This window comes from Cebidichthys violaceus, unplaced genomic scaffold (genome assembly GCF_023349555.1).
Source record: "Cebidichthys violaceus isolate CVI_PGR_0920_01 unplaced genomic scaffold, fCebVio1.0.p SCAF_2, whole genome shotgun sequence".
Classification (NCBI taxonomy): domain Eukaryota; kingdom Metazoa; phylum Chordata; class Actinopteri; order Perciformes; family Stichaeidae; genus Cebidichthys; species Cebidichthys violaceus.
Window position 1 is genome coordinate 20983962 of NW_027176372.1, and position 13030 is coordinate 20996991.

A 13030-nucleotide genomic window follows, 5' to 3' on the forward strand; every position below is an offset into this window, starting at 1 on the left:
CTATAATTTGATTTTAAGCAATACTAGCGACAAGGCTCTATGGGTGACGTGACGTTTTGTGCGAACATTCAATGTCCCCTGAGGATGAATCCTAACGACTCCGGTGATCCCCTGACTTTTCAAGCGCAAGCATGAGGTTGAGCTTTGAGTTACACACCTTAACAACTATTGCATGGATGTCCATGAAATGCGGTGCACTCAGTCACCTCCCCCTCAGGCTGAATGGTAATCCTTTTGATGATCCCCTGACTTTCATGTATCCCATACTTCATGCATGACGCACTTTGTGTTCAGCGCTAACTGGTCAATGCCAGCAAACTAACACCCTAAACTAAAATGGCGAACATAAATAAACATTATGCTCGCTCAGCATCCACATGTTAGCATTTTTCCTTGTGAACATGTTAGCATGCTGACGTTAGCATTCAGTTTAAAGCACCGCTGCGTGTAGCATGGCTGTAGCCTCTCAGTCGCGTTATTAGATATTCGACAGTGGGGAGAGAGAGAGAGAGAGAGAGAGAGAGAGAGAGAGAGAGAGAGAGAGAGAGAGAGAGAGAGAGAGAAAAGAGGGTGACATGTGACAATGGCCCCTCGTCGCGTTCAGACTGAGGAAGTCTCGGTTACGTGGTTTCCATCTTAAGACCACCGCAACGCCTGAATGCCTCTAATTTTTGACAACTGTCAACGTCACACTTCCCATTCGCACCTGGCTGTCACTCTTTTTTATACTCTATAAAATATCTTATGTTATGATATATGTCTATATATGGTAATATGTAAGTCTTAGATCTCTAGACTGCTTAAGAAATTGGAAAAAAAAAGAGAGAAGATTTAAAATATGGGCACTAGAAATATTTCTAATGCAAATGAAAAACATGCCCGGAGGCGAGGATTTTGAGTTAACTGAATAGCAACATAGGAATAAAGGAGCAGGAGAGCGAACAGGTACAGACATGAGCTTTAGTCTTCATGTTGCAGGTTTTCTTCCTGGTCCAGTTGAGAGTCACTTCCCATCACTTCCCACAAACTGTGTTTAGACTACTTAACAGATAACAGAGAAACCGCTGAGCTCTCTGTCGGGGTCTACCTGCCTACCACCTCCCTCTTTATCCTCCTCATATTTGCTAGCTGGATCCCTTCCTTTGACCAGATCTACTGAATATGTATTACAGAAGGACTGCATCCTTTTGGTCAATACACAAGAGAGACTTAGGCAGTCCAATTACTTCTCTAGAGGCGCTGAAAGACCACAATATCCCTTCATTATCCCCCCCTTCTTCTTCCCTCTTATCCCCACACTCTCTCTCCTCCTTACTCAGTTCTCACTAATGGCTGGTTGCGGATCAGAAGGGAAATCATGCCCATTTTGTGATTTAATTGGTTAAAATGATCAGAGAGTGTGTTGAGTTTGAGTGTTTGGGTACACATGTGTGCGTGCTCTAGCAGGACGCGGTAATGATGCCCAGTGTGATTCACTGTGAGGCCAAACACACTCATCACAGGAGACGGGGAGGAGGGGGGAGGGGGGGGGGGGGGGGTCATGGTAGATGCCAGAGCAAACAGGAAAAGAAATGAGTGTGAGTTCGGGGGTTTTCTACTTCAGCCCACTCTCTTCTGCTTCAGGCTCCCAATCTACCACTACTTCAATATTTCATATGGAGGAGATCTCGGTGTGCCGGAGCCGCTGGAGTTTGTGTCAGTGCTGGGTATTGTGTTTGCACGGTGTGTGTATGCATGTGTGTGTGTGTGTGTGTGTGTGTGTGTGTGTGTGCGTGGGTGGGGTATTATTTATGGGAAAACTACACAGCTCTGTCATCTGGTTAATATATGGACCTCGGCTCCCTCGTCTCACCGTAAGAATAGAGGCAGGCTAAATCACCAGGACCCTGTCATTCAAAATGATTCCCACACAAACACACACAGACATTGTGACTGAATAATGCCGGGAATACTACTGAACTGGCTTCTGGGTTAAATGGGTTTTTTTTCAAAGTAGGAATATACGGCCAGCACAGAGAGAGATTTAGGACGTCTGGGCCATTGAAGCAGCTGTGAAAACGAAGATAAGATAAGAAACCATAAGCTGGTGTCACACGGTTATTAGATGTGCTTTTTTTGAGTTAATGCTCATTTATATCTCCTGTTGTTTGAGTTTCTAGTCGACCATTAATAATCCCAACCGTTCTTTCCAACAGTGAACCCAACACAGCTGCAAACAGGGGGAAACTGCTGGATATGTGTGTGTGTGGTTTTTTTCTTCCAGACTATCCTGAATAATTTAATGATCCCGGCCACCAGCCGTAATTATTTTTACCCATTTCTGAAAAAAATAAATCATATTTTTTGTGTTGGTTTGGGACGGCGGACAGCTCTAAATAATACAACACACACGAGCCTCGGCCACCGCTGCTACGGAGAGGATGGCAGGAATCACAGCTGTGATAAATTGGAAAAAGGTTCGTCGTTTCAATTCATCTAAAATTGACTCTTAAGGGAATTAATTAAGGCTGCAGATAATAACTTGTGTCAACAGTGTAAGCTTTAGTTTTCTTACATGGCGTATGGGCGTTTTGCTTCCATGGATCTACTTTGTATTCTTGCTTGTGCCAATGAGAACTCGCAGAAGAAGGTGGCAGAGTTTACGACTGCTTACCCGACAGGAAGAGAGCCTTGTCCACAGTGAACTCTTCGGCGAATCGGATGTGGCAGAAGTTTTTCTTGCTCTTTCTGATGGCGGTGATTTCGCCACACTGCCCGAAGATCTCCACGATGAGCTGCTCCGTGGCGTTCTCGGGCAGACCGCCGACGAACACCGTCTTACACCCCGGAGGGCGCTCCCTGGTGGCCGGAGGCGGAAGGTCTGTTCGAAAGTGGTGGAACAAAAAAAAAAAGGAGAGTAACGACAGTTATTTATCGGCCATCACTCGGTTGAAATATTAAGACATGGCTGGAAAACAATAATCTGAATGATGAATGTGTGTGTACTTGCATTTATGTGGGGATAATACAGCTGAAGTACAAACAACTCAAGGAATAATTCAGTTGTCGCAGAACACTGGCACTCGAGTTTTGCGTATGAATTATGCTCTTTGAGAATATAAAAACAAAATGTCCAATTGCGAGAACATACTGTTCTGATCGCTGCTGGAAACCATTTTGGCAGAGCTCAGGAGGTCTGATTTCCTGTCTTTTGTTTTTAGTCAAAAATAAATATGTATGCTCGTATGTACAGTCAACAAAAGAAAATCTAGACAACAACAATGCTGTGCTCTCTGAACAGAGAGAAGAAGGAAAAACAAGAAGAAGCAGATGCTCTCTTGTAGCTCCAAAACTCAAATATATTTATTCTTACTTTTAATGCCAACATTTGAATAGCAACGATTCCAACAAATAACAAGAAGCCTCACAGACTGCCTACCAGGTGCATACATACATTAAACATGCATGGAAGTTCAAAATATAGACGGAGATATGATGGAACTGACAGACCTATCAAAAATATTTAAGGAGAGATTCTGAAGAGGGGAACATTTTGGAGCACGGTGCTGCAAAATTTAATTAAGTCATATTTTAAACATAGCACTTATGACCTAAAAAAACCCCGATAAAGCCTAATGCATGAATAATGATAACTTTGAGCAATATGCTCGGATGGTTTTTTTGTTAGATAAATGTTAATATCAAAACCATTCCATGCATGGAAATGAAATCCTTTTTGGCCACAAAGTGATTGCAAATCCTCTCATGTGAAAGGTCCCCGGCATCGCAGAAATCACTTATTCAACACAGATGAGTGTTGACTGATCTAATCTCCGATAGATCAGCTTCCTCATCCATGATGAATGTGATTAGCGGGGTCTATGGAGGAGTGAACCGGCTAATCAGTGGAACGCCGAGGATGCTGGATGTCTGCTGGAAAGGCCTCGCAATCAGCGTCACCGAAGCCGCAGATATCGATACTCTGAAAAGAACCCGAGTTGAACTCGGTCGGGTACCTGAAGTGTTTCACGAGGGCCTCGCTGATAAGCGGCAAGTGGATTAATCCAGATATCTCGCAGGTCTCTTATGCGCGTGATCAAAAGACTTTCATCGGTCCGGTGCCGTCATGCAGACGTTTCATCGGCTTTCTCTCACGGTCAGACAGGAGAGCGGTCTAAAGTGGGGCGGTACAGAATCGCTGATATTCAACAAACAGCGGGGAGAGAAGTTCATCCGGTCCGACAGCTCTCATGCCCTACATTCAGATTTTCCGATCCGGCCTTCTGGCTCCCTCCTTTTTTTAAGATTCTCGTACGCCAAAAAGAAGCGGATATAAAACCTCTTCCTACCCTCTGCCCTTCTCTCAGCGTATCCATGCAGGACCCACATTCTTAAAAAACGTCACCCTCAACTGTACAAGAAACAAACAGTGAGATCACAACGAGATCTGAAGGGAGCTTTGTCAGCGGGGTGGCCGGTCTGCTTCCACACGACCAAGTCGAGAGCTCGGCAGATTTCAGAAGACAACTGCATCGAGCCGGAGTTGCATTTGCTGCCACACATTTATGATGCATCCTAATAGTACAGTATGTTAATAAATCACCCAGCCAGATGAGATACATATTTTAGAAGAAAAAAAAAGAGAAGAATATTTATGGCATGCCGAGCAGTGAAAACAGGATTCTCTTCTGGTTAAAAAGATTTATCTGCTCACAATCCCTCTGCTGTCAGAGCTCCTTTTACTCTCATGCAGTACTCTGAAGAGCTGAAAGTAAACTTCCAGTCCCTGAGTCCAAGCCAGCACTGTCCCCCTCTCTTCACTTCCTCCCCCTCCCTCCCTCCCTCCAGCTGCGTAGCCCTCCCTCTGCCTCCGCTTTCCTTTAAAATGTGACAGGGAAAGCAAAATACTGACTGCAGTTCCAGTCCTTGACTTCCAGAATTAGACTAGTGTTGAGTTGAGATCGACAGGAAAAAGGTCACAGTGGTGCAGACAAAGACTTCCAACTTAACGGACCCTTTTCGGTCCACGAGTGTTTGATGAAGACGCATTTATGCAGAAGATTCAAATTCACGATTTCTTAATTACAAGAAATATATGACATCATACAACATATTAGGAGCACTTGTGAGCAGTTGAAGGGATTTGATCTTTTTATTTGAAAGACCGGGAGAGGACAGAGGGAGGCGCTCTCGCAGGATCCACTGTTGGAATCATGACACGGCGGTGCTGCTGCCAAGACCGTTTTAAAAAGAAGTTGTTTGGTCCAACTTCTAACTCGATACGCGTGTCCCCTTTGAGTGATTGTGAGACGCTTCAAGGTTGGACAATTCTAGAATCTAGACAGAGAAAGAGAGGAGCGAGAGGAGGGGAGGGTGGATGCAGGGTTCAGGGTTGACAAGAGAAAAGAAAGGATGAAGAAACAGGAGGGAGAGATCAGACACTGACAGGTTATAAAGAGGATGCAGGAAGTTTGAAAGCTGGTTGATGTGCTTTTATTCCGTCGTCATGTTACATTGGATAAATACGGGGTGGGGGAGGGGGGACACACACAGTCCCATTCTCAGTCCAGCCCCGTCCCTCAGGCTCTGCCGTCTGTGTGGCCACCCACTGGTGAAGCTGCACTAACACAGGTCATCACCATCCATCACCTCGACCGGCTAAACACCCTTTTATAGTCCGAGAGGGGGGGGGGGGGGGGGGGGGGGCACGCCACGGGGAGGAAGCTGCAACCCTCCAAGGACTGTTATTCAGAAGATAAACTACATTTACAAACACTCCAGTAAACATGTTTAGTCCGTTCACGTCACACATGAACAAAGAGCGGCCGACAAGCTGGTTTATCACACAGAGACAGGAACAGCAGCGCCAGCACACTGCACCACACGGAGACCTCCACATCTATTTCAGTCCGGTTGTCATTAGGATCTTGGTTTAAAGTCACTTAATCACTTTTTTTTAACGGTAAACTACTGTAGTTGGCATCTTTCTTCTGTTAAGCTAAATATATGTGGGCATATGAAACGCTGGGACGCACCGCCACGATCCTCAAAGCTCAACCTTTTCCTTAAAAGATAATTAGTTCTCCTCAGACTGCATTCAGAAATTTGAAAGCGCAAGAGACAGACAATAGAGTTTTGATGTCCAATTAGATTGTCAAGCGAGTCCACACGGTCTCCTCAGTCTTTTTCAAACTATGTAGATAAAGACAAATACCACTTTTTAGACAGGTGAGAGGAAGAGGAAGCGTCTAGTGGAGGAGGTGAGGCTGAATGGGAAAAGGGTTTGACTGAGGAGAAGGGAGAAGGACGCAAAGAGCTCGATGAGGAGACACACAAGCGATGCACAGTGAGGAGGGGGAGCGGACGCAGGGCTGGAGCTGCTCAGCTCCAGGTCGGTGAGAGGGGATGCTGCATGTGGTGTCAGGTTGAGTGTGTGCAGCTAGAGGGTAATGGCTACTTGTGATGGACACCATATGCAACCGCGTTGCCTGGGACACCAGCGCTATCTGCTAAAAAAGCCTTAAAAGCGGCATGCATCAACGCTCGCTTCCCTTACTTTCCTCACATACCGAGGAACCATCTGCACGCCTAACACATCTCCGGTTCACAGCAATGCTTATTATTCAATAATATTACAACTCCACGCAGAGGATTTTGATCTTTTTTTTTTTTGTTTTTACCTTGTACATTTCCTACAAGCTAGAAATGTACTCGTCTGTGAAGTTAAACTATTAATCAGCTTATCCTTCTGCACCGTATTGTGACAGTGACAGTTTATAATGAGCCATAATGCACACCACATACATGCAAGCACATCTGAGAAAAACAAAAAAAAACAACTGTATTATATGTGTGGTAAAAAAAAAAAAGAGAAAAGGATGCAAGAGTGTGTGTTTTGTTTTGTGAAGAGATGGTAAACTCCCAAATGCTACTGCGTCGAGGAGCTTTTGTTTTAGTTCACCTTGAAGATGACTTGTAAGACTTGTTTGAATAAAGTCCCCAGGCAGAAACTTTTCTAGCAGGAAATCTGAAAAAGCAAAAGGTGGGATCAATCAAAAGCACCCCCCACTACTTGTTTTCTAACTCTGAATAATTGGGAATGTGGAGGTGAGATTAATATGAACAACAGCTTGTGCGGCACACATGGAGACGGATTACACAGAGTGACCTGCCCTGAGAGTCTGCTGTGTGGATTGTAAATGCACTTCATGATGAAGGGGTTCATCGTCTTTTTGGCAGGAAGCGGGGAGAAGAAATAAAGAGCAACAACACCGGGTGAACCACTGCGTTGTTGATCGATGGTTCCCATATTGGAATGGTAAACTGCTTATAGAATTCTGGGGTCTGACATAATGAAACAAAAGCATAATCTCCAGTCTGCACAGAGATGAAAGCTCTGAACTAATGCTGACATCTGCCATAACCACACTCACTGGTCACTTACCGAACACATCTTTTTCAAGCATCTCATAAGAAAGTATTGGCAGGTTAATCAATAATGAAAATAATCATTAGCTGCAGCCCTGATAATATAATGTAACCTAAATGACATTCTCGAGTCAAGTGAAAACAATTCCACATTTTGGCTGTAAAAATGAAAATATGAACATATATAAAACATGTCAGCATTGATTTGATGGTCTAAGGGAATGATTTACGCTACATAATCCTGTTTTTTTCAAATGCTGTACAGAGAAACACTGACACAGTTAGAGGGACCTCAACCTGACTGAGTAAACATTGTGGATGCAGTGACAGAGAGGAATTAAAACATGTCTATCTGTGACTGCTGGAGGCCATTGTTGCCCACATATGAGTCTAAAGATGATCCAGAATGAACGCTTGAAGGACAACCCCTCTCTTGTGAGTCTTGGTTACAAAATCCCCACCAACAGGAGGGCCATGGAACAAGTAGAGTATATATTCTGTGTCTCCCAGGCCCTAATAATGCTATAAAATGACATGCCTTTCACCGTGGTGAGGTTCTGTTTTTAGCATGGAAGGTGAAGGAGACTGTCGGTGGGTGCAGAAGGTGCGTGATTGGCACGACATCGTGACTTACTGGGGTTGGGGGGGAACAGGGTGCAGCTCTTGCAGTGGATGATCTCCTTGACAACCGGCAGATCCTGGGAGAGGGGAGCGGGCACCATACCGAGGCCGGGCATCATGGGATTCAGGGGGGTGATTCCGGCCATCATGCCGAGGCTGGGATCAAAATCTGGAGGCAAGGAGAGAAGAATGAATGAGATGAGGAGAGAGAGAGAGAGAGAGAGAGAGAGAGAGAGAGAGAGAGAGAGAGAGAGAGAGAGAGAGAGAGAGAGGAGAACGCCTACACAGCAACATTCAAACACAGACTGGTTTCCAACAGATAACCCTTGGTCGGGTATCACTTTGGCCCCGAGTCTTTTAAGTTGTGTACTTATTCACCCAGCGATTCTTCCGTCAACACCGGTGACACACGAGCAGCCTACTCATAATAGAACACACAGTCATTCGTGAATAAATCATGGCATCAACAACATGCATACTTTAAGAAGTTTTTTTTTTTTTTTTTTTTTTTACTGAGTCACTCTCGCTGTCACTCCCGCTGCTTGGGTGATGACCTTATGGATAATGCACAGAGTTGGATCCACACACCTACGTAACAGAGAGGCTTTATTTACAGCACGGGTTTACACAGACACCTGGGAAAAGAGGCGCAAACCTACACACACACACACACACACACACACACACACACACACACACACACACACACACACACACACACACACACACACACACACACAAGCACTGGCATCCATAGCCACAACATGTGCTTTTATGTCCCAGTGTGGAGCTTTTTTTGAAATGCAAATGAAGCTGCCCTCCAGTATGCGCCTCGACATCACCTGCAGAGGATTTGGAGTCGACAATTATGCCGCAGGGTGTTTAAATGTTTACGCACCAGCGTGCGCGCATGCAGGAGCAGCGCTCTGCCGAAACAAATCCGTCACTAGAGATTATACACACACACTGGGATGTACTCCACATGTACTGGAGTTAATGGGAACCAGAAGCCGACGCTGGCCGACTGCGAGACGCAGTTGATGAAATACGAGTAATGACACGCTCAAATAAACAGGCAACGCGGTGACGAGAGGAATCAGAGAGGAATGCAACACGTACAGTATAATGCATTGTCCCTAATTGTGAGATTGCCCTCCCACAGAGAATAACAGATAACAGATATTATGCGGTTTCCATTACAGTTATGACTTTTCGGATCTTCAATGGCGACGCATCCAGTGAAGGAGGATGTAGTGAACAGCGCCACTGGAAATAGATACTACATTTTCCTTATAACTGATTCCCTCTAAATCTACTGCAGGAGAGAAAAATGGACGAATTAAATTACACCCAGTGAAGGAGAGTTGAGGAATATGCACATTACAGAAGACTCAGAATAGGTCCCTGGAGCCAGAGAGGGACGTCGGACTGATAAAACCAGGCTGAAGGATTAAAAACGAGGACAGAGAAGTAGAGGCCAGATAGAGCACAATAAAATAAAAAAATAAAAAACACAGTGGAAGCCTGGCGAACTACATTAAAGGAACATAAATGGAAATGATGCGTCTATCAATGACCTCGCCGTCGGCGTCTGACCAGGTGTCTGAGTGAGAGGAAGCGGGTGATAAGAAGGACCCTAGTTGCCAGGCGATCGATGGCTTCTTCTGCACGTTGAGGTGAAAGGAAAGGAAGACGGATAGAAGGGGAGAAGATAAGGAAAGGGTGGATGGAGGAGGCCGGAGCAATAAGCAACCTGAACGCCAAACGCTTTACATAGAAAGAGGCAGAGGAAACACAGCGGCAAAGACCGAATTCAGTGCGTCTTTGGATACGACACTTCTGGAAATCGCACTCCGTTTCCTGCCGAGCCAACGCGCCACTGTTCCAGAAGTAAAATTAGGAATCACGCTCACGGAGTTCATATGTCGTGTATGGATGCAAAGCAAACTAGATTTCAGTGCACACGGAGGAAACGATCTGGTTACATCATGGCTTGGCTGGTGCAATTTCACTGCAGTGCTGCTCATGTTCCCTCTGGAGTGTGTGTGTGTGTGTGTGTGTGTGTGTGTGTGTGTGTGTGTGTGTGTGTGTGCGTGCGTGTTGGTGAGAGCGTCTACGTATTTATCCTCGTCCATTAAGAGCCAAACACCTGAAGCAAGCATGTAGCAGAGCCGTGTGTAATAAAGGAGATTATTTACTTCTTCCCATGGATTTCCAGCTACAGCAGAGTTCTCTCACATCCACTTTCAGCCACGCAGCCGGAGGACACGTTTCATCACGTACATACCATTATTCCCTCCCTCCTGCAGTGCAGCCCATTACAATGTATGCCGTTAAGTGGACACAGACGAACACGCAGACTGCTGCAACTCATCCAATGTATGCATTTATACAGTTTTCCAAGGGATTTGCTGTAATGTTCCAGACAAATCAAATTCAATAGTATATTAAGAGTAGAGTTTACGTCTGAAAATGAATTATACATTTGGATTCCACTGGTTTTTTTTTTTGCCAGCCAGTGTGAAATGAGCATCCTGTGGTTTATTCCAGAACAATGTTTCCCATCATTTCTGCCTACAACAGCTGCCGTTTTAAGAGGACATTCTCGAACTTATGGACGTCTCACGGTACAAAACTCCGGAAAGTATTTGTATTTTAGTCGCGCTTTCACAACAGCCAGCAGCCCCACTAAAGTCAATGAGGTGTGATGGATCCGTTTTCATCATTTGTTTTAGGTGCAGATGACTTCAAAAGGATCAGCCGGTGAGTCGCTCACAAACTCATGGAATAAAACGTAACAGGCTGCAGATTCTGCACAAGAGGGAGCACTACAGTCACACTGCCTCAGTAAATGCCAAACCAGCGCCACCTATAGGAGAGCAATGACTCTAGACCTGCAGGTGTGTGTGTGGGCATGTTGATGTTTCCCCCTACAGGCTGAGAATGTAACAGCTGGTGCAATTTTAACATTTGTGCCACGTGCAAAGGATGGATGTTAAGAGTAATGCGCAGTTTATAAATCTCATTTATTTTCCAGTTGTTTCAGACACCATCAGACAAAGTGAGCCTGACTGTTCACTGTTTAGAGCTAACCGCTCCACTGGAAAAAAACACAGATTTAGAGATGATTTTAGCCGACAGTCGTTGCTTTTCCATTCTCTTTTGGCTTCTGCACTCCAGAGAGAAGACGGTTAAAATTACCGGTGGCTCAGTTAATAAGGTGCATTCAATGTAATAGCAATGCCTCGGGTTTGAACCGAGCGAGGTCATCCGTCGGCTGTTACCATCAATTTTCTCCCCTCGGCAGTGTAAACCGTCACGGTGGAAAACGCCACAGATAGAACCATTAAAAATAAAGGCAGACCCTGGTCCAACAGCAGCATTTAAAAAGGAGATCAATACGATTCTGGAATCAATCTGAAATTACATTTGCAGCCAATCAAGTGGAGGTGAGTGCGAACGAGGTTAATAAGCTGCCGCTGCCACGGAGCGCTGGGCTACGCTTTCATAAATGTAAAAAAAAAAAAAAAAAGGCCGAGCAGTCAGGCAACTCCATTCAACATCCGCTAATCTGAAACACTACAGGGACGAGTCGGTGAGTGGGTCATTGAGGCGCCAACATCACAGTTATCTAGTACTAGAACACATCCAAACATCACAGTTATCTAGTACTAGAACACATCCAAACATCACAGTTATCTAGTACTAGAACACATCCAAACATCACAGTTATCTAATACTAGAACACATCCAAACATCACAGTTATCTAGTACTAGAACACATCCAAACATCACAGTTATCTAGTACTAGAACACATCCAAACATCACAGTTATCTAGTACTAGAACACATCCAAACATCACAGTTATCTAATACTAGAACACATCCAAACATCACAGTTATCTAATACTAGAACACATCCAAACATCACAGTTATCTAGTACTAGAACACATCCAAACATCACAGTTATCTAGTACTAGAACACATCCAAACATCACAGTTATCTAGTACTAGAACACATCCAAACATCACAGTTATCTAGTACTAGAACACATCCAAACATCACAGTTATCTAATACTAGAACACATCCAAACATCACAGTTATCTAGTACTAGAACACATCCAAACATCACAGTTATCTAGTACTAGAACACATCCAAACATCACAGTTATCTAATACTAGAACACATCCAAACATCACAGTTATCTAGTACTAGACACATCCAAACATCACAGTTATCTAGTACTAGAACACATCCAAACATCACAGTTATCTAATACTAGAACACATCCAAACATCACAGTTATCTAGTACTAGAACACATCCAAACATCACAGTTATCTAGTACTAGAACACATCCAAAGGCTTCAAGGAATGTTAAAGCAACACCAAAACACCATCCTCTACAGCTGCTTCACACCAAACACAGCTACAGTTGATGACAGTAATAGTTCCCTACATAGCATACATTCTGTATTATGTCCGACTTCAACAGCTATTGGGAAAACTGAGTACTTTAAGTATTAGTTTAAGTACATTTAGCTGATAATACTTTTGTACTTTTACTACTAAACAGCGGAAGGTTACACATAAGTATACAGAGCGTGTCTAAGCCATGGGAGCCGTGGATTAATAAGGCACAAAAACAATATCTTCAGAATTGTCTCAATTTAGTTTTAACAAATGAAGAGAAATTCCCGCCTTCAACACCTCGCGAAGGAACAGCGCTGTGGGTGTAATCGCCTAACAGTGGACTGATGCTAAATTGCGAAACACAGAAACACTCTGTGAGACCATTACTCCTGTTTAATTTATTCAACCGGCAGACTAGATGAATGGTAAATGAGATACCAGCCCGAGAAGGTTGAGACAACGAGCGCCGGGTCATGAAGAGGAGCCTCGACAAATGTGCAAATGAGCGCGGATGATTGCGGCGGTTAAGTGCTTGAGAAGAAGAGTTGAAATGATTAGTGGGTTACTTGATTAGTCATTTGACAGA

The 13030-nt window shown here is 44.3% G+C and overlaps 1 protein-coding gene across 6 annotated transcripts in view; it reads right to left on the reverse strand.

Moving 5' to 3' along the window:
* Positions 1-13030, reverse strand: part of enox2 (ecto-NOX disulfide-thiol exchanger 2) — a 144723-nt gene that overhangs the window by 25134 nt on the left and 106559 nt on the right. For 5 of the 6 annotated variants that reach the window (XM_068715145.1, XM_068715141.1, XM_068715142.1 and 2 more), the window contains 3 exons: positions 8042-8197; positions 6941-7006; positions 2654-2860 (listed from right to left, as the gene is read on the reverse strand). In XM_068715145.1, the coding sequence (XP_068571246.1) occupies positions 2654-2860; positions 6941-7006; positions 8042-8197 (429 nt within the window). The remainder of the gene's footprint in view (positions 1-2653; positions 2861-6940; positions 7007-8041; positions 8198-13030) is intronic. The other variant, XM_068715143.1, reaches the window with a different exon arrangement.